Here is a 22,593-nt window from a genome sequence, read left to right on the forward strand (position 1 = left end):
TAGTCGCAAAGACGATTGGGCCTTGTCACTCGCCTGTGTTTCCTATGAGGTTCAATCGGCTAATGTATTCAATATCAGCCAAACCGAGAGGTAAACAGTATCTAATGTTGCGCATGTTCCTGCACTGCCTCAACGCAGCCTGGAGGCGCTGGGCGGGAGAAGGGCAGCATGTCTGCCTCTAGTTCTTCTCCTCCAGTCCTCCTGCTTTACAGGAGAACCATCTACTTAGTGGTACTTGATAAAAACAAAATGAACACAGCTTGGATCTCTGTACACGTGTGGATTTTTCGTGGGTAAACAAAAGTAGTGTACTGCTTTGGGGTTTTCTTTTGGAAGCTTTGTTGGCGGTTGTGAAGCACGAGCGTGACAGCTGTGGTTGAGATTCTCCAGCACAGAACTGTTCTGGGATGCAGTGAGGAGTATATACTGCAGGTAGCCACACAGAGAAAAACAGAAAAACTGGCGAAGGAGAGACTTTGAGGGGAGCGGGAGAGAGCTCGGCAACAGAGACTGCTAATGGGCAAACTCTCTTCATCCACCGCTGCTGCCATCACCAACACCACCCTGTTCCCTCATGACAGCTCTTTCCTTTTGTTCTCCTGCTCGGCCCACTCTCTGCCGGGGATTCGTGACAAGTTTTTGCGGGCTGATCAAATGCTGTGGTGACACCTGATTAGGCTGTAGCGTGTGTTTACAGTCGTGCATGGTGAGGACCCCCCCCCCTCTTCTCAGACAACAAGGGAGACTTCACCTTGACTAATTAAATTTGCACCTGCAATGCCAGCTGTGACAGCCACTGGAGCGCTGCATTTATTTATGTCATTTCATACATACTTCCTGGGACGCTCATGGAGGCCGAATTTGCAATAGCTCCTCTGTTTACCCACAGCGTAGGTTTCTCCAATCGTAGCATTTATTGTTTTTCTCTCGGGGGGGTGTTGGATCAGTTCTTCACCAGGGAGACAGGTGATTGTATCTGTAGCTGTGGAGCCACTCAAGGGGGCAGTGTTGAGCAGCATAGACTAGAGGAAGATGGACAGACACAACCACCAAATCTTTGCACGTGCCATGCTGTGAATGCCTGTGTGTAATATCTTGGCTTTCGAAATTGATTCCGACAGATAACGTGAGGCATTTTTTACCTCCATACTTTGTATTTTTGTAAAATAAAAAATTTCCAAATAAATGTGATATATTTTTCAGTTTCCCTCTAGTTTGTTGATGACAAATTTACATTTCAAAGCTCAGTTTAAGTTGGATAGCAACTTGTCCAATTTGTCATAAAAACATGTTGATACATTTGATCTAACATCATATGCTTTTGTGGCAGGGGCCAGCGGATGGTCTAGCTTTATTAGAGTCACTTCTGCATGCTTTACCAAAACAAATGATGTTGCCTTGATGAGCCCTTGTTTAATATAATGTGATTTGTGTGTTCCCTTGTCAAAGTGAGTGTGTGTGTATTTAATCATGCATTAATGTGCATACATATGTGTGCTTGTACATGATCCGCCTCTCAGTGCGCATGCATGTGTATCTATCTAAATCAGTGTAAAAGGCCACAGCTGAAGTGAGCAGGACATCAGTCACCCTGTAGCAGGAGACAGGGCCCAGTAATTTGTGCACTCCCCACCCCACACTCTCCTCTCCTCACCCCCCCCCACCTTGCCTCCCCAGCCTCAAATTGACCAGGCTCGACTGCTGGTCATGCTGTATTACATGGGTTAGATGAAGTAATTATTTCTAGGCCACTGACTACAAGCAAGATTAATAGTTTTTGAAACGGCCGTAATGGAGGGCTGACCTGCTGTGACATAAGCATTATTTCAAGCTCACCTCAACTCTCATCCCTCTCACCTCTGGGCACCGGCAGAGGGTGATTTATACCTGGGCTAATGAGGGGAGGGGACCTAGGAGCCCAGGGCCACCAGCCTACCAGTGCAGTGTTACAGGCGTACTCCCCCCAAGCTGAACAGACAGCAGGGTCACCTGAAGCCTGGTGAAGCGTTTGCTTGATTGGGTTTTGGGGACAAGACGTTAAAGTAATTAAAATCCACACTTGATTCTTGAAGATCATCATGTTACTGTATCGTGCTGTTCCTTGGAAAGGATTTGTGCTCGCTGACACGTCCTTGAAAGGAGAGAACAATATGCCACTGATACTGAATCCCTCTGACCTGGGTCATTGTATCTGTTTACCCCCTACCCCTGATGCTCTGGCATCTCAAGGAGCACAGAAGATGGAAAGTTGTCACTAGGTGGCACTTGGACATCATGTTATCAGATGCTTTCACCCCACTAGAAGCCTCTTCCTCCCTCCTCTGTTGCCTCCCTCCCTTCCTCCCTCCCCTCTGTGCTAAGCACACCTCAGATGTCAGGGTGTTTTATTTTTATTGGATGAGGGCAGTATGTAATGCATTCACCTCCGTTCCTGCCAGCTGTTAAATGCCCCAGAACATGGTTTGGCCAGGCTCCGCCCCGTTAACCCCTCTGATTGGCTGTAATAATTAGCAAAAGTGAACAGTAACTATAGCACCTTGTAAGGGCTTGGGATAACTTGCGACTCCCTTATACCTGAAAGAGCCAAGGGACTTGGGTTTGGCCACATTCCCGCCGGACCTCCAGTGCATATTTTGAGCTTTAATATTAACCCTCAACTTAAACACATGCATGCGGTGTGGTGCCAGCAATTACATTTTCAAATGGCTGGGTTTGTAAACCTCCAGGATGTTAATCTGTCACCATTCAAGCTACTGGGAAGAGTGAAAAGAGGATTAAGCTATTCAATTCCTGGTAGAATATTTCCCTTTGTTCGGAATGAGTGAAGGAAAAATAAATAAAGAAATGACGTGGCTTCTCAAGCAAGACAAGTGCCGTCTGCTACACTTCAGGATTTGGCTAATGCCATTACACCAAACTTATCTGCTACAGGATTCCAGGAAGACAGGCTGACGGTCATGTAAACAGCTTCAAATGATATTCTGGCCTTAATTCAATATTAATCTAAGGTCACATCATCATAATGCCAGTTTATCTGGGTCAAAGACTACATGACTGAGAATTGGACCTGTCCTAGATGTTCAGTCCACATCTGTTTAGTACCATATGTTTTTCTGGGGGCTTAGGTGACTGTCAGCATTTAAAATGACATTAGCTTGTTAATAATACCATATTGAAATCCGGTTTTTATTCAATACCTTTGAAACAAATTATTCAAAAGATTGCCCTAGTTTTCTGCAGAAAAATACATGATCTATTTGATTGCAGAAAGTAAAATTGCACAAAATGGCACTACTGTTTTTTCTTTCTTCAGCTGTATATATATATATATTTATATATATATATTTTATTTCATGTTTTAAATTTTTTATATTCTGGTTTTACACTATTTTATTCAATTTTTTTTTTTAATTCTTGAGCATTGTTAGAAGAGAGCCTGTGACTCAAGCATTTCATTGCCAGCGACTGCTTAATTGTTATCTCTGTGCATTTGATAATAAAACTCTTGAATCTTGATGAATGGACAACTTAGGCCTGGGTTTGGATCAACTGAAGTCAACAGGATCCTCTCTATTTTTAATGTTTCACAATCTTCTGCTGCAGTGCATGTGACACACAGCCGAGTTGATGGTAAATGATCCATGAAGTGTTTTGTCAAGTTTCAAATCTTAGGTTTAGCATAAGGTTATAATATACCACATCATAATTGTCACAGCTGTCAGCCAATTCCGCATAGTTCCCCAGTCTTAGCCCATCGTTTACCCTTGACTCTCAACCCCTTGGGTCGGATTGCACATCATCTTTATCCCAGATGAAGTACCAGACTCGGCAGTGTCAGGAGATGATCTAATATGGAGTCGAAAGGACACAGAGCTGGGAAATCATCGTCATTTGAAGAGGTTGCTTGTCACATGATGGGTTTGATCAGTCGGTGCTGCGGTACACAGAGCCGGGTCTTTGCACTGTCTAACAGTGGTACTGGATTAGAGACACAAGCCACTTCTACTGTGATCAGTCACTCACACACAGAGACACGCGGCACAGCTGAAATCCTCCTTGCACACTTCATCCACATCATGTACAGGCGCCTTCGTCAAGCCTACTGTATGGAAATGAGGGACACCCCTGTTGACAATGATGATACATGCCAGTTTTTTAAGCCATCTTTGATGCCTTATTCTATAAGTAACAGTATATCATAGGTGCAGTGTGGCCTTAAATACAGCAGGTCTCTAGCTGCCTGACTTGCCTGAATGTTACGGATCTGTGACATGTTGAGACAATGGCAGTGTTTGTGAATAGTCTGGCTCTACACCCTTCAGACACTGTGTATGGCTAAGTGCTATTGAATTGTTTATTGTCACAAATCACGAACCTTTCAATGGCCAGGTGTGACCATAGTAACAGCAACACGTCCATCCATCCAGCTGCTCTATACCCTGAGCGATGTGCTGGTCTGCGGGGCTCTGAGGAGTGTAAAGTCAGCCTCTGGAGCTGGGGATTTTAAATGCTCCACCTGCTTATCGATCTCTTCTGCCCCGCCGAGCCAGCCAAGAATGGGCTACAACGAGGGAGAGAGGGAGGGGGACAGATGGGGGGTATGATGCAGAGGGAAAGGGCAATATGATGGCCTCGGTCCTCTTGTCCTCAGGTCCTGTCCTTGACACTGCCTTTGGGACCGTCCTGGAGGACGCTTCTTGTCCTCCCCTAAAGCCCTGCATCCAGCCCCTACAACTAGCCAGCCCTCCCCCTGGGCCAGGCTGCACTTTACACAGCCATATTGATTTTTTTGGAGGGACAGGAAAAGTGTGGCGTGGGTGGTGGGAGTGAATGAGGGAGGGGGGGGAATGGAGAATCGAGGGAGCTCTCTAAAGCACTGACTTCTCCTTGACTGCACCTCAAGACGCGGCAGCCCTGTTAGAACAACTCAATGGCCCTGGTGCCCCTGCTGAAAACTGCTAATCACAGTCTTTCAATCAACACCCTCCATCCTCTCTTGTCTTTCCTCCCTCCATCTCTCTCTCCTGTCCAGATTTTCTCACTCTTCTCCCTGCCCTATTCTCTTTCGCTGAATTGGACCCTGTCTGAATACCAAGGGACTGTGCCTGCATTGAAACTGGTCGTTCCACATGGAAAACAGCTGACCTCATGAAAGCATGTTGTAATTTGAAGGATAAAAAACTAAAACGCTTTCCTCAATCGGCCATATCTTAATGGAAATATTATGGCTTGGTCGCAAATCTAACAATTAAGGAAAATGGGCAAATGGCCCCTCAAGTTGCTAATAGTAGCCAAGAATTTGTAGAAATTGGACAATTTACTCCTGCGACAAGGATGCTAGTTTAATCCTTTAGATTTTCTTGAACAAGTACTTTAACCCCCAGTTGCTACAGCAAAGAACAGAGAAACTTTTTGTTTACTCGCAGAAATCATTAGATGTAGTGTGCCCCTCCTGTGTGTGCAATTGTGTAGGTATGCAAGTGTGAAGCAGCTAGTATGTTTCTGATAAAGAGCATGCTCAGTCAGTGTCTCCCAGATAAATAAAAAGGTTATGTAAGGCATACATCGACAGATCTTTTAGATCGCCCTCCTCGCTTTCTCTCCTTCTCTTCTCTCCAGATTTGACATTTGCTAAAGGTCACAGAAACATCTTTTCTTCCCCCCTTTGAGGTGTAGATAGGTGTGAAATAGAAGTTGACACCACAGACACATTGAAAAGCACTTAAACAGAGTGGCCATGTGCCAACCTGTCTGTGTTTGGCTTTGTGCATTTGTAAATACTTTTGAATGATTGATCTGGAAACCTGGGTCTCTCAGTAAGCCTGTCAGGTGCAGCGAGAGAGACAGAGAGTGGGAGAGTTCAAAAAACAGATGAGGTCCAATTCTTGTTCCTCCCTTCATCTCTTCCTTTACCACATGCACACATACTCTATTCCTGACAGAATTACATGTACCTTGGGATGACTGCAAGAGGAGCTTTAAGTAAGTATGTGTGGGAGAAAGTGTACACATGGCTCACAAAGAGAGAATAGGACAGGCCTTTTGATGTTGAGTTAAACTGGCACACCGGGTATGTGTTAGTTTACCTTATCTTGCACGTGTGACATTTTTCAAACGTGACTGGACCCCCATAAAGGTGGTCACATTGCGTCTGTGTGTATGAGTGTGAATCTAATTAACGACTGGCAGTGGTTCCCCCACAGCTCTGTTAATGTGCTTAGATCAGTGTTATAAACAGGGCGTGAAAGGTCTGCCCAGCGCCAGCCCTTGAAATGGGCTGGCTCCTTGCTCAGCTAGATTGATGGTAAACTTGTAATATTAATGATCACGTCCCCCGCCGACCTGCCGTGAGGTGAAATGAACAACGCAGCCTTCAACCTCCGACAACCGCTAACGGGCCAGAGACTGCCTGTCTGCCATTTGTCATCACTTACCCCACCTGCGGACCCCTTCTGAACACATGCTGAACGTGTCTGTCGATTTATACACAATGTTCACTGCAGTGATTTGAAAAATATGCAGGTGGTTAATGGAGAAGCATTAATCCTCAGTTATTTCAAGATTTAGTTTTGTCTTTCAGTTTCCTTTCTAATTTTGACTGAAATACAAAACAAAACTAGAACTAATACCTCCGACAAGGCACAACAGAACCCTTAGATGAATCGAGCTGCAACGAATTGATTATAGATATCAGTCCCCTGAATATGCCCTGATTTTTATTAATCAACATCAATGTATTATGCAATGCTGATGTGCTCAATATCTTACAATAAATTCGCAATATTCGTGAGTTTAAATGGACACAATCCAAACTTAATCTGTAAATACATCACAGGATAATAAAGTTTGTCTACAAAAAATGGTATTGACTGAAATGCAGCTGGAAGTAAGGGTGTTATGTCTTACCGGCAACATCGTCCCGACTCAGCTCTGATTCTCACAGTCCAATTCATATTCATGGCCTGTTTTTGAGCAGGGGGTGCGCAGCCATGGGCTTACACATTACCAACAGCCCTACTCTGAGGTCAAGTCCCACACATTCCAGTTAGCCATTTACTAGTCCAACCAGTTTGCCATCACACTGAGTCACAGCTTCTACCTTTTATTCCTAAAATAAATGAGTGCCACAAGTGGCTGTAAACAAAATGTCAGAGGGGGGGAAATGGTTAATCTTTTACCATGAGTATTGTTTCAGTGTGGCATGCATGCAATGCACTATAATCTGCAAAAATAGTTAAAATTTCCCACACTATCAACTAGAGCTTTGTATTTTAAATTTTGTGCATTTGGAGGCAGTGGCTTATTTTAGGAAGATAATGTTGGAACCTTCCCTGTATGGGTGTGCTTGTGCAGTTATTTGTTTAAGATTGCACCTAGGTGATGTGTAATCTCACTATAGTTCAAGTAAGTGACGTACTCCAAAGATGAGGTAGATGTTGACCTTTATGGATCAAACTTGAGTATCGTCAGGGTGTTGGGTTTTATATATATATATTTTTAAATGCTCTGCAGTAAAAAAAAACATTCAAAACTAAATTCAAGGCTTCTACAAACCTTTTCAATTCAGTATGCATTCAGACACAGTTGCTCTGGGTCAGTGGGCACTCCCTGGTCCTTTCTGCCAGCACCTTCTGTCGCTTCACACAAGCTCCCTACATTCTTCGATCCACCGCCAAATGGAGCAAGGAGGAAGCGTCTTTGATGTCCATGGGCAGTCTGTCTGTTTGACTCCGACGTTTTACAGCCGGCTTGTCAGAACTGTTGATTCACCATCACTTTTGCAGAAGAAGAGCAGTTATGAATTGGGTGTCACACAAGTACCAATGGTTTGCTGTTTAAACACAGAGCTCTGTTACACAGCTATCTCTCATGGCAGTTGAGCTGACCGGTTTGAGATCCAAGGTTTTCTGTCTGCCTGCACTCAGAGTCACCTGTATTGAGGGAGGCACTACCGTCCTTTCACTTAAACTATGGTGAACCTCATATCCATTTTACATGAATAATTGGTTCAACACTTGATCTATGCAGTAATTCTACTAATCTCTGTCTGTCTGTCTGTGTGTCTGTGGCTTGCATATCTCGAGAACCATTCACCTCAGCGGCTTCACATTGAAATGTGTATTGTTAAGGTCCCAATAATTTAGCGCAATTGGGACTTGTTCACAGTCGACCAGTGTCTGTAGCAGTGACTGGGACTCAATCACATTAGTGACTTTGTTGATCATGACAAGGGCTCATTCACAACAACAAGGGCGTTCACGACAATGACACAAACGACTGACTCTGCAGTTCTCTGAATAGACAGGTGAACAGCTCTTGTGCAGCAGCGGTGTGGCTTCATGGTCCAGAGGAATGCTCTTTACTTACAGAAGCTCAATTACTACAGGTGACTTCTACAGTGTCAGAAAGAAAGCAGCAAGCAGCATGACCACAGGCCAAGCAAACAGGAACGTTTAGAAGGGGATCTGTGATTTTAAGAGATGAAAGGTCAAAAGTGTGTTTTAGAAAACGCGAGACATGCTACTACATGGGTTGATAATTTGACTTACTTGGACATTGTAGCTTTTATCTGCAGTGATACGGTTCATGTGTCCTCCCTCAGCAGCCGTACCACATTCAGTGCGTTCCAATGGAACCTCTGTGGCAGACACAAGTTAGACTAAAGGAGCTTTTATCCTCACAGCAGCACAGTTATCTGCCTATTTTGAGCTATCGATGCTTAGTGCTGGACATTAATCTACTCTAGAAAAAATGCTTTGAAGAAAGTGTCCGATGAAGTGTCACAGAAGGGTAATGAATGAAATAAATAAATATATGGGACACAGTTTGATATCTCTTATGGGCCAAGATCAAAGCAAACCAATTGAGTTCTATTCTACCTAATATGTTTTTCTGTGATAAACAGTCTGGCTGAGGAAATAATCCCATCAAGGTAGAGAGAGATTTAAAAAATGAAAAAAAAAATCATCAGATATATCACTCAGCGCAGACGGCTGGCACGGCTAGCGTGAAGTAGCCGCGTTATTATGGGATTGGTAATCTTGTTTCTTGGGTCTGAGTGGAAACGCAGACCTTTTCTTGCACCTCCTGGTTTTCCTCCTAGAATCAGGCGCAGACACAGAGACAGGGAGACAGACACTGCAGGTCTCTGATACTGCAAGAGTCCATCTGCTTCAGAGGGCTCCGGTAACTTCTTGTCTTTCTTTTTTTAACTGTGGAATTTCTGAGTAGCTTGATGTATTTGACAAGTGTGTGACAGCACTGGTTGTGTGTATTTGGGGTTGAGGCATCATGCTTACTACCCAAGCTCTGTGTGTGTGTGTGTGTGTGTGTGTGTGTGTGTGTGTGTGTGTGTGTGTGTGTGTGTGTGTGTGTGTGTGTGTGTGTGTGTGTGTGTGTGTGTGTGTGTGTGTGTGTGTGTGTGTGTACGGGAGCTTAACACAAACAAAACCTTACACTCCCACACAGTACTTTCCTGTTTGTGTATAGAGTAGTGCTTTGTGCACTCTGAATAAAACAGTCTGCAATAATTTCTCACTTATTTGCACAAATGCTCACAGCTACAGTCAATGTATTTCCAGGATACACACACACACACACACACACACACACACACACACACACACACACACACACACACACACACACACACACACACACACACACACACACACACACACACAAACAAAGATACACACAGAAGCATGCTCATACAACTACAGCCCAGAGCCTCACCTTGATATCGTGAGCTTCTGTCATGAGTTAGAATTTGACACCAATGAATGTGTGTCAGGTTGTCAATTTCTTCCAACAGCCTTTGAATGCAGTCTGGCCATGAATAGTGCATGTTGTTTTGTTTTTTAGATTCCAACTGTCTGCAAGTCTGTTTTTTTTTGTTCCAGAATAACTTGGAAGGCCTGTACACTCATGTGTATCCTCTAAAACAACTTCCTGTAGGTGTTGTGTTGTTTAGCCTAAGGTAAAGATTCAGCCCTGAAGGTAAAATCGCCACAATTCCTCAGATCTGATGCCCTCCCATTTCTTCTGCCTCCATTATTTGGATCTGTTTTTTCCTCTGTCCTGTCTTTAATGCACCTAGTTTGACCACTTGCCCTCTTTTTTGAAACAGCTTCCTTTTAAGTTGGGACACATCCTCTTTATACCTGTACTTCGGGGTTATTACCAGGATATTTTAATTTCCTTTAAAAGTCCGAACTTATTTTGGTGAATCAACAGGCTTGTTCCCCAAAACTTTAAGAGATGTAAAAGATAGTGGCGTGCTGGTGACAGTTGTCCTTCTACTGGTGCTGAGACACCATACAGAGTGAACACACAGTAAAACTCACACAAGCTCACACAGGAGGGAAAATGGGGCAGGCTGGGGAAACGGTTGTGAAATTTATTTGGGAATACAGTTTTTATGCCAGTTGCCATTGGATTTACAGGTCAGAGTGGAATGTGGCCCAATGAAAGGCACTTTGATCCGTCCACCAGGTTATAACAGTTATATTGGAGCAGCCCTATATGGCACAGGCCAACTTTTATAAGGTTGTGAGGAACCCCCACAGCAGCGTTTGCAAAAAATCATAAAACTGTGAGACGTCAATGAAAATGAGTAGTTACCAGGTTTCTGTGATATGGCGGCTGGGTTTGAATGCATCAATTGTTAAATCTCGTTCATTAACAGAAACTTAAAGCCCCTTTTGATTCAGTTGTGTGATTTCTGTTAGGACATATCAGACTTCTACCAAATAGGGGTGCATGCAAAAACTAAAAGTATTCTGGAGTTTGGCTTTAGCTATGTAAATTTGTTTTTTTTAGACTCAGCAATTGGGTTACAGAAGTAATTTTTGCCGATAAACCTCCTACCTCTGACGAAAAGCTCTATACTGAAAGTGTCAGATTAGAAAAGAAAAGTCCAGGCCATTTTAACTTAGAAATAAAAGATAGTTTGTTAAAAACACAAAGTAGCTAAATGCAACAGATTATTGCAGCTGCTTATCAGCTTGTTCTACTGTGTTCTGCTCCACAGAGGCGGAAGCTACTCCATGAGTTGGGAGATCAGAAGATCCCCTTTCTGGGACCTTCAGACCGGGGCTTTCAGCACCTGGTGAGTCAGCCACACTCAGAAAATGTTTGTAAATGTAAAGCTAGTAAAATTGTGTTAGTGTCATTTTGATGAAAATGTCTTCTGTTTCCCAGTGGGATTCCAGTTACACTGGCCTGGTTGTGAGGAGATCCTGCTCGCTGCCTGCTGAGCTCCATGGCCGGGTGCAGGCAGCTATGCTCACCCTTAGAAGTAAGGGCTGCCTACTGAGGGATCTGGTTCGCGTCCGTGAACGAGATGTATTCACCGCCGTGTCACGGGTTCTGCTGGGAGAGCCTGGCCACACCTATCGCTATCTTGACACGCGGCTCTTTGCCATCCCCTGGCACAGTGAGGACGCTGAGGTCAGAGGACTAAACTGTTGTGACCCTGACTTGAGTGCTGCTTGCAAAGCATTGTGGGAGCTTAACACCTTGTTCTGCTCAGACGTGTCTCAAGGAGAAGGAGACAAGGTAACGCAATGTGCAAAGGGGGAGGTAGATGCCAAACAGGGTAAAGAGGGTGACACGGAATCTAAACATAGTGAAGACTCCAAGAACAGTGAAGGAGGGGACTCAGAGTCCCGACAGAGTGAGGAAGGGGACACGGAGTCCAAGCAGAGTGAGGAGTGGGACATTGAGTCAAAACCAAGCAGTGAGGAGGGAGAGTCCTCCCAGGCCAAACCAAGTGAATCCAGTGTTGCAGCAGGCCTGGAACTAAGTGAAGGGAAATGTCAGAGCTGGGCGACCAAGACCATCATTGGCACAGATACTGAACCTGTGGAACTGGGGCTCCAAGAGAAACCTGTGACCCATATAAAGCACAGCCTGTCAGATCACCACATTGAGGACAAGGAGGAACAGCCAAGTAGGCAGGGATGTTCCCAGCCCAGTCCGCCACAGGTGTGCACCGGTCCGGCCAAGTTCAATGTCACCTTACTCAACTACATGGACCCAGCAGCAATGAGCCATCTGAAAGAGGAGCCATACTACGGCATGGGGAAAATGGCGGTAGGGTGGCACCATGATGAGAACCTGGTCTCTCATTCACCAGTGGCCGTTTACAGCTATAGCTGTCACAGTGACAAAGGTAAGGGTTCTAGCTGTGTGACAAAGACTGAACATTGTGAACCTCAGATGAAACACTTTAGAATCTGTCATTTAAATCCTAAACAACTTCATTCAAAGTAGATCATGGGAGTTGGTTTCTGAAATTAAGATTCCCTTTTTCACTTCAGTATCCCATCAACTTATCTAATTTGCTTTATAGTGGATCAGATGCAGCTAACCTTGTGTATTATGGCCCTACAGCAGCGCTGTTGCAGCTGTAGACATGGCCTCTGGTGAGGCAACCATTAGATCTGTCTGTGTGATAGTGTCAGGGCATTATCAAATGTCATCACCAGCTGGCCGCCGACAGCCTTATCACTGACTTTGCGTTGGGAGATCACAGACATTTAGATCTGAGCTCTTAACGTGCGCTCAATGGTGCAGTCTAGCAAACAGGCCTTATCACACGCACTGCATCTCATCTAAATCATTTCCCCAAGAAATGATCAATGTGCAATTATCTGATATGGAATAATGAGCCCTGCTTTGAAAAGTGTTCCTGACTGTACGTAATGGATAAAACGTTGTCTCCTAATTACGGAATGTGCACTTTTTCAAGAGCTTATCGTATTTGCTGATGGAGCTGATAGAGTGTAAGCCAGGGGAGAACTTTGCTTTCTAGAGAATATTCAAAACAGCTGAAGAGGAGAGAACCACCATGTGAAGGGTTATACCTGAATTAAGGTCGTTGTAATTTATATTATTCTTTTCAGACAAATTTGGATAGGATGTAATACAATGCAATGCACAACCATACAACCATATTTTTGTAATGTAAAAAGAATACTCAGAACATTAACGGATTAATGAAGCCTCTTTGTCCATTACTCTTTATTAAAATTTATCTTAAGCTGCAGAAATGCACTGAACTCAGGTCATTGTGCTGATATTATCTGATGGACTGTATAGAATAATGCAAATATGTGTGACTCAGTTCCTCCAAACATTCTCTGGAGTTTTCCCACCAGCCCCCTAGTAAAATCTCTGGAGAGTGTCCAAGTGAGCCCATGTGAGAATACAACAGGATTATGTCCAGAGAAAAGTGAGCATGTTGATGATGTTTCTATTACCCAATAGATGTAAAATTGATAACTATAGAATATAAATATCCCAGGATAAAAGAGAGGTGCCATACATGTAGAAGATCAAGAAGAAGAAAGACAAGATTTAAGAGCTCTTTTGTCAATGTGCTCTGAACAAAAACACATGACTTCGTCAGCAGAATTTATACATTATAAAGATCCCCTCACCTGAGCGCTACCTAGATTTCCCTGTCGTTGTGACTGTGTCTGACCTGGACTATTTCCTGCTGCTTTGTACATATGTGAAAGGTAAAGTCTGGATGGTGTGTGAACCCATTTGTCCAGACATTTTCCGGAGTTTATGTCTGAAAACAGCTTTAGTTTCACTCCAAATGTTCCCCTTCAGCATCCACCCCTCCCTCCTGTCGTGGCTCTATGCCCCCCCTCCCCAGTTTAAGAACCACTGCTGTACATGCACTGCACTGTTAAAGGTGACCACTCTCATCTGTGTCCTGAGACTTTAATTTTACAGTATGACACAGGTGTAGTGCCAACTGCTCTGACATCCCAACACACTTTACAGCTGCTCTTTCTTCATTGGGGTTTCTTAACCAGAAACACCTGCTCTGGAGGTCTGCTTCGATGATTTGTTCTAAGCCATTTCAACTCTGACCCTGTGAACACGAGCTTCAAACAGTGTGCTGAATCATATTGCCGTGCATAGCAGCTGTGTCGTCTCGAGCTCTGAGTGACCCCTCAGCTCCAGACTTTAGAGAGGAAAGTCTGAGCCGAGCGCCACAGAGATATATTCCAGTTGCTGCTGAACAGGGCTCACAGAACCAGCTAAGGAAATTGTTACCTCGAGGAATGTTGCACTTTTCGAGAAGAAAGAAACACACTACATTAGGCATCTTAGATTTACGGAGATAAAATCTTTGCATGTCACCTGAGAGAGCCTTTTTTATGTCTCTTTGAGCAGCCTCACCTTTTATTTTTACCTAGCCAGACAAGTGTTCTGAGCTGTGTTTTTTCCTCCGCTGCGCTGATCCAAAGGAATCTGCCACGACTGAGCGTTTTCCAGCACATGGAGGATGAACTTCCACCATTCCTGAAGCCTTGGGGAGTGCTGTCATTAGCTGGCTCTCAGAGCACAATGGCTGGAAATTAAGTTACTATTTATCCGTGCTGAGCAAAGGAAAAGGCAGCTGCGGGGTAGAGAGGCCTAGAAAGACTTTAGTATTGATTTTGTTGAAGGGTGTTGGCCAGCCAAGCCAAATCTTGTTTTCTTAGTACGCCATGTAAGAATGGAAGGAGAGAGGAGAACAGGGGAGGTGGTTACAGTGAATGGCCCCAGAAACAGGAGTATCATAGGATACCTACTGTCTAATAACACACTAAAGACCATCAAGGGCTTTTATCCAACTATTTCCTCTTGCACAGCATAATGATAGCGTAAAGCTCCTGTGCTAACAGCCAATAAGATCACAGCCACACATATCACTTCTACTCGGCTTCTAAGTGATTCTTCCGCACATCTAACATCCATTGTTTGGGTGGTATGGATTCAACCATTACATTTGTTACTGTTCAAAGTAGTAATGCTTTATATTGTTTCATTTAACTTGTTTTTTTGGCAACAATTAATAAATGGGCATTGTTATTGGACTTGATTACACTAATTCAAATTTTCCTTTTAATGTATTTACATTTGCAGATGTGCAAAAAATTGTTGATTATACTATATTAATTAATAACATTAATATTGCTCTTAATCAGTGAATTTTTGTTGTCTGAGTGAACCCATGTAAGAATACAACAGGAAAATCCCACAGTGCTTGGCTGTAAAATTATAAGAATATATATATATATATATATATATATATAATAATTCGACTTACCTGTATATCTCTTTCGACCCTATTGCTGATTTTATGGCTGGGTCCAAAAGCTTGTAGCATTTTTGTCAACAACAAACTCAACAGCTGAGGCAGTGGCTTCTTCTACCATCTTCAATCTGCTATAATCAAAAACACTTCTCTTTCTGTAGCCGAATTTATATGCTCTACCCAGATGCCACCTGAATGTTCCGGATGTTCCTGTTGGTGTAAATGCATCAAACCCAGACAATACCCTACTGTGTTCTTCATATGTGAAAAGCAAACTTTATTCCGAGTTCATGTCTGAAAACTGCATCTGAAATATAACTACAATTATGACATTTCTACACCCAGAGCGTGAAAGCATCAATGCAATGCCTGGAATGTGGAGATAATTGTAAAATTGAATGTAACAGTGAGTTGAGCTGTGTGTGACTGACAGGTGAGAGCAGTGAAGGAAGCAGTGATGAGAAGGCAAGCTGGAGGATTGGGCTCAAGGTGGCCTGGGACATCCACACACCTGGCCTGGCGCTGCCACTGGAGTCTGGAGACTGCTATTACATGAGAGGTAGTAAATCTTACACTGCATATGCTCATGTAAACACGTTGCTCACACAGCTCAGCCACACTCACCACCATGTCTGACTTTGGAGGGAGGAACCCTTTTGTTTCCCTGTGTTTTAGTGTTTCTTCTACTTTGTCCCAAATGACCCATGGCAGAAGGATGCACTCCAGTCCCACTTCTCATGCTGTGGAATGGAGCTGAGGTGTGTGTGTGGGTGTGTGTGTATGTGCGTGAGTGCGTGTGCATTCGTGTGCGAGTGGGGTTACTTGGCCCGAACACGGAGCTTTAAGGTGCCATGAAATTGTGTGCATTAGAGAGGTTAGGAAAACCAAATGTTATTTTTTGAAGTCCTATGACCCAGCGCTGAGTATGTCTCTATGGAGAGGACAGACAGCAGGCCACAGGGGTGTAAATCAAAGCTTAATGCTTTTGGCTGCTGTAGCCGCCTTCACCCGCCTCTCTTTCGCCTTCCCAGCTTTCCCATGTTTTCTGAATGTGAGGACATTCTGTCACATATATCAAGATAAAAACATGTGGATAATTATCATTAATGTCAGATTATTATTTATTTTATGTTTAAAATCCGATTTTTGCTCTAAACTCTTCATGAGGAGGGAATGACAATCACTTGATAAACAGTTAAACACGTCACAAGCGTGAGGTAGCTCAATTATGTATTATGCATCCTCACTGTGCTTACATACAATTCATAAGCAATATATCGATACACATTGAACCAGTTATATTGATGAAAATACTATTGCAATAATTTATGAAATTGTGTTATTATCCATCCCAATCAGTCCTCTCTTCCATTAACTTTTTACTTCTAACTAATTGTCTTTCAACAGATGTGTCTCCTGCATGTGTTTTAAAACTCCATCTTTCCACCTGCTGGACTCACAACAGCTACCACAGCATTATTATTAGTGATATTATAGTAATATTTGTGTCAAATCAATACACCAAGATAATCTTCTTTATTTCCATATTTTCTCATTTTGTTTGGTCTAATCTGTTAGCCTACATATATGATGAATACTGCATAAGTATTTGACCTTGTGATTAGAAGCTTTTGTGTGATTAAAAGATCACTGTTTTGATCCCTTCAACAGTAAATAAGTATATCCATCTTAGACACAATCACATATGCTGTCAGTGTTTTTCTATGATGAGACTGATCTACTACCTGTGCCCTCTGTTGAAATGTCAATATCATAAATACACTGTGAAGATGTTACTTCTGAATTGAAGGGTTTAGAGTTAGGAGGATGTAACCTACATAATCTAAAAGCCTATATTTAGTACATATACATGCTCCGTATAAGGTCTTTGTGTTCTATTTATTAACTTTAATTTCGTCTTTCAGCAACAGATCAATTTCTAAACTCAGAAGAATATTTATTTTTACAAAAAATGCACAATTCCTAGAGGAGAGGTTTGGATTAGCTTCAAGAAAAATGAAATGTAAAAAAATTATTATGTATACAATATTTACCTTCGTATTTCAAGAGTTGTAGGGGTTATTGTTGTTACTAGTGTCAATATTATTTGCCACCTGATAATATTTATTGTCATAAAAAAGGGTATGGTAATGCTTAGTAGCAGTAGCTCTATTGATATCTGTGAGACAAAATGTGAAAGGTCTGTCTCAAGATGGAGGATGAAGGATCTTATTCTTGGACAACTAGACCGAATGCTGTCATAAGGACGACGATCTCAGCAGCCCTCCATCAATCAGGCCTTTATGGTAGAGGCTAGACAGAGGCCATTTTGAGTAAAGGGCATATGACAGCCTGATATGAGTTTGTCAAACAGTATTTAAAGCATCTGAGGAAATGAGGACTTTAACATTGAAGATGACAAATTCACAAATAAATTCCATCCAATCTTATGGCCCTTGAAATGATAGGTCAGTGTTACTAGAACAAACTGACCACATCCAGGTGTAAAGGTTGTAGATATTTAACCGAGAGGACATTTATGACAGGATTTCTGCAAAGTACAAAGTCATGGGTCTGGGTAATTTCAATTTGTTTTTTTATTAAAAAAATACTCCACTAGTCAGTATTTGTCAATCTGAATAAGTTCCTGTCCAAGTGAGAAAGAGGAATTTTTTAATCAATTCCAGAAGTTGACTCTTTGAAGCTACAATGTTTTCATGCGTGAGCGGCAGTGTCTGTACCTAATATAAAGGGCTTGAAGCCAACCTCCTTTAGCTGGATAAGATTTACAATAGAACAGTCAGTTTCAGGCCAGCCATGATAATAGAGTGATGGGCTGTTGTGCAGACCATTCTAATGGGACTTGACTGTCGCGGATCAGTGGGGATTTATGCTCCACTTGGTGAGCACGCCCTTGAGAGGCCAACTGCTGCACAACGATAGCGGCTCACACAGTCCTTGGCCGTCTTTCGCTTTTGTCCGTCTACCTGCATTAAAGACTTGGCACGGTGCACGGACATATGCACGCACCTATAAATTTGCACAGCTCATGTGCACAAAAATAAATGCTCCCACACATGCAAAGAATCCTGTCCCCTGCTTATTGAAGGAAGCACATGGCCTCACTCACGTGTCCGACACATGCATGTACACGACAACAGAATGATCACCGCTAAAAAGAGGATATAAATCGCACCTGTGTTTTGGTGACATACACCATATGATAAGTAGTTTTGTGGTGTCAAAAGAAAACTACAATGGTGTACAACCACAGACACCATAATGTCTTTTCAGCACTATATGTCGCAGGGTGGCCCTTTTGAACTGCTAATGTCTGAGCTGCTGGAGGCAAATTGAATCACCATCATTTCCACCCAAATGGAATTTCAGTGGTTAAAAAAGAACAATGCAAGTCTTGACACCAGGCCTGTTCAATAATCAGATTTCCTGCTCCCAATGCACAGAGGGACTGGGGGAAAGAGTTGACCCAATATATTTAAAAGCCTGCTTCCTGGAAAAGGAGGACAAGTGGCAGCAGGCGCAGGGGTTGAAAGAAAGATAAATATTTATTACAGTTATCGAGTTTGCCTCTACTCCCCCCTGATCCCACTGACGCATCAGACGCGCCAAGAAAAGAACAGATTGATGGAGATAATTTGTTATTGGATATAAACAGTTTTAAAGACGCAGAGTAATTCTGCCCAGAGACCTAATCCCTCACAATCTCATCAGGGTGAAGAAAACACCGGCAAGTTGTTTTGTTTGTCACCATCCTTTTTTTTCCCTCCCACCAAACAATAATATCTTTCTCCCAAAGCATTTGGCTGTTTGACTTTCAAATCACAGGCATTAGCCGGTGTACTCTTGCTCAAGGCGGGTGTAAATATGCACATGTGGTGTGAATGACAGCTCTGTCATGGCTAAATTAATTATTGGTGTGAGGCAAATAATGGCAGAGCTGAGAAACATCTATACACACAAAGAAACACATGGAGGGATACACAGGAAACAGCAGTAAGGCCTCTTTGTAAAGCTCCTGCGATATTGGACAAATGTTTGTCGGTGTGGATCTTCCATCTTGACAGATTGAGTGCGATCTGGTTTTGTTTGTTAATTAAAATTATAGTACAGTGCTGCTCATTCTATTCGATTCAGTGCTGGACCAAACGCAATCTATCTGGGAGTACAAGGTGATTTACTTGTCATGTTCATTATCACTCTGCCTTTCATCTGTTCTTCTGTTTTTATCAGTTATTTTGCTTTATATAGTTTCCTCTATTCTATATTGCAATAAAAATAAACCCCATATCAAAGTACGACATCTTCTAGCACTCGTTGCGCTTATTGTATTTTGGTTTGATTATTTCTGTCGGATGAATGGGCTATTCCTGGTTGTACTGGTACTATGTTGTGATGATTTTCTGTTTTGTGTATTTACCAGATGACCTGAACAGTACCCACCAGCACTGTGTCCTAGCTGGAGACTCTGCACGATTCAGCTCCACACACAGAGTGGCCGAGGTGAGAAGCAAACAGGCCTGAGAAGGAAAACACAACATATTGTTTATTGGTTTCAATAAGGTCGGCTGCTGGTGCTTACACTCTGTTTTAGGGAAGGACTTCAACTGGTGTCTTGTTAAAAGCTTTTTTTTAAATATATATCTATAATAAATTAAATGTATCTTTAATTTTATTATTTATGGTAATTTATCTGGAAAAAGTAATATATTTTAGTAAAGCTTTTGTAAAGACTAGAAGGAGGTTGGACTCAAAAGCAGGACTCGGAGGGCAACAGGTAAACTGAAAGTCCATAATACAAAAATGGTTGGTACACAGGAAAGCAGACAGTGAAGCAAACCAGCCCAAAAACTGGCTTAGGTCAGAAAACGCAATATAAATGGAATAAATCCTGGCACTCTTGACACAGGGGTAGAAAGACGAATTGGCAACTGACAGAGACGAGGGGGAAGCCTATATACTAAAGGGAAGTGACTCACAAGACGCAGGTGGAGACAGGGGCGGGGGACACAAACACAAGTGTCTGAAACAAGTGGAAAGGTCAGAACACAAAATAAAACAGGATGTAAATAAAAAATTACACAAAGACAAAATAACCTTATTTGGCTCGACGGGTTGTGTTAGCTTTTCAGACAAGCACATAAGCATAAGTCCTCCACTCCACTTAAAAATGTACATATGATCCCTTAAATAAGAACTGTAAAAAATGTTTAACACAATTATACTCAAGAAGTGAATGTATTTAATAGTACAGCATATAGTAGTCATTGAGACCTCGTCTACCATGGGTTGAAGGCGTAAACCCTGCATGGACATTATTTGTACAACACTGGCTCTGTCCCTTCCCTACCAGTGTTCCAGTGGGACCCTGACCTACATCCAGTCACGCTGCCAAGAGGCCCTGTCTAACCTGCACACTGACCCAGAGACAGGCTCCCACAGCCTGCTGGCCCTGCTGCCAACAACGCTACAGCACTGTGAGGAGATTCACAATGAGGTGGGGACATGGTGGTGTTCTTTCTTTTTAACATGGGTGTGTTCATGTGTGTCTGTATATGTGCATGTCTTGCATGATTGGGCGCACATTAGTCTGTGGTCTTTCCATGTTTTCCTTTTTGAGTGTGTGGAACTCTGAAGGTTTATTTGCACAGACACTGTTTAGTCTATATGTGTTAAATTGTATTGAAACCTGCTGTCACCGTGATTTATCCTGATATTCCACATTTAAGCACGAGACCTAAACCAGTGTTTGGAAATACCTGGAATTCAACAAACCTCAAGATATCTTTTCATTATCTGGCTTTATTAAGCCTAAAAACTGCAGTCAGACTAAGCGGTCACACAATGGTGTTTCTCAACTTGGTCAACCTTGGTTTTCCTGAGCGAGTTCACTACAACACAGTGTGAAATAAATATCAAAATGTAATTCAAAATGGTGAGTAGGCTTATTCTCATATCTTATAAGTACAGCGAGTACACACTTTAGTGTTTCAGTCAGATACCTTGTATGTAGATATTGGTAAATAAAGCACTATGAAATGGTTCGACATATCTGCAGTCAGCAGAAAAAAGGGAAATGAAGAAGAAAGAAGGGATCCTCTCCACTTACACTCCAGCTGTTGAGCTTACCCTCGGCCATAATACAAAAAGTCAACATGCAAAGTCAAAGGGTTTGTTGGTCTCTGAATGTGATAGTTCACTTAAGAGCATCTCTTGATCTACCCACTAAGCTCCATGGGATCTTGTAGGAATGGTGATACCATAAACCAAGATGATTGGTCAGTAGATGGTGGTTTTCTAAACATTGATCTGTTAACTCAAACATAACCTGCTCTGGAGCAGGTTATGTTTGACTTGATCATCGACAGTACAGAGAGTACCCTGAACATATTGTTTATATGAACGCTGTTGTTACTGCAGGGACACAGACGTTTCTCTTTCTGTTTACTTTCCTGAGTTGTTGGTTTATAAAGATCCGCAGAAATATCCAGAACTGATTATTTTTGTTGTATATGTTTGAACAGGATTGAACTAAACTGTGTTGGGCTTGTGGGGAGACTGAACCGGACTTTGTAAATATACAGATTAAACTCTGGACGTTGAGACTGCGGGAGAAACACATGCATACACAAACCCTCACCTCTTTCCTATAGTAGTTCTATGTGAAGTCAAGTCCAACATGTTCTTTAGTGTTTTTCTCTTTACTGTTCCAAATGTTGGTGTTATGATAAAACCAATAAACCTGCACTACACCCCCCCTAAACAAATAAGAAAAAGAACAAGACAATGAAGTTTATATGGATCATCATCAATAATTATCTGAGCAACATAAAGTTGTGACATAATGTATATTTTTATTTTTTTATATGTTTATTATTTAAGCAAACCGGCATTTTTGCTTTAGATTTACACACCTGCTTACACAGTCCAGAACAAATACTAATTAGTTGAGCTAGTGGGATAATATCAAACCAGTTTACTTATACTTTGCTACTATCCCAAGTACCTCAATTGAAATTAAAATCCAGGACTCAAACAATACAGTAAAACAGGTGATTGAAATCGGAAGTAGAATGGTTTGATTTGTCTTCTGCATTCCCTTTGCATCATGGGAGTTCCTGACCATGCTTTCAGTTGCCTCTTAACAGGTGAAAGCTTTGTAAACAACTGAATGTGAGCTGGCCAGTCCCCCCCTTCTACTTACCTTGTTGTTTCTACTCAAGGAAGGGCCTCCAATATGAATTCCAGGTTGTTCTCATTTGTCCAGGCCTGTGATGGATTGTAAGGCAATAGCCTCTCCATATGTTATCTAAAGATGGAGTCATGCCCCACTCCCCTCCTTAACCCCTTTTCACACACAATAATGAGTGATGCTGGCTTGGGGTATTGAGGGATGGAGTGAGGTCAAAAAAGAAGAACGCGAGGGGCCGTCTGCGGAGCCATCAACCGCCTGTGTTAGCCTGCCGCAGGCC

General features: G+C 42.5%; 1 protein-coding gene across 3 annotated transcripts in view; it reads left to right on the forward strand.

Moving 5' to 3' along the window:
- The window catches only part of fto (FTO alpha-ketoglutarate dependent dioxygenase), a 119,145-nt gene that overhangs the window by 9,740 nt on the left and 86,812 nt on the right, over window positions 1–22,593 (forward strand). For 2 of the 3 annotated variants that reach the window (XM_053414508.1, XM_053414436.1), the window contains exons 2-6: window positions 11,033–11,110; window positions 11,203–12,175; window positions 15,537–15,662; window positions 19,545–19,624; window positions 20,475–20,618. In XM_053414508.1, coding sequence (XP_053270483.1) covers window positions 11,033–11,110; window positions 11,203–12,175; window positions 15,537–15,662; window positions 19,545–19,624; window positions 20,475–20,618 — 1,401 coding nt within the window. Of the gene's footprint in view, window positions 1–9,902; window positions 9,980–11,032; window positions 11,111–11,202; window positions 12,176–15,536; window positions 15,663–19,544; window positions 19,625–20,474; window positions 20,619–22,593 lie in introns of all 3 variants that reach the window. The other variant, XM_053414553.1, reaches the window with a different exon arrangement.

This window comes from Pleuronectes platessa, chromosome 1 (assembly GCF_947347685.1).
Source record: "Pleuronectes platessa chromosome 1, fPlePla1.1, whole genome shotgun sequence".
NCBI classification, from domain to species: Eukaryota; Metazoa; Chordata; class Actinopteri; order Pleuronectiformes; family Pleuronectidae; genus Pleuronectes; species Pleuronectes platessa.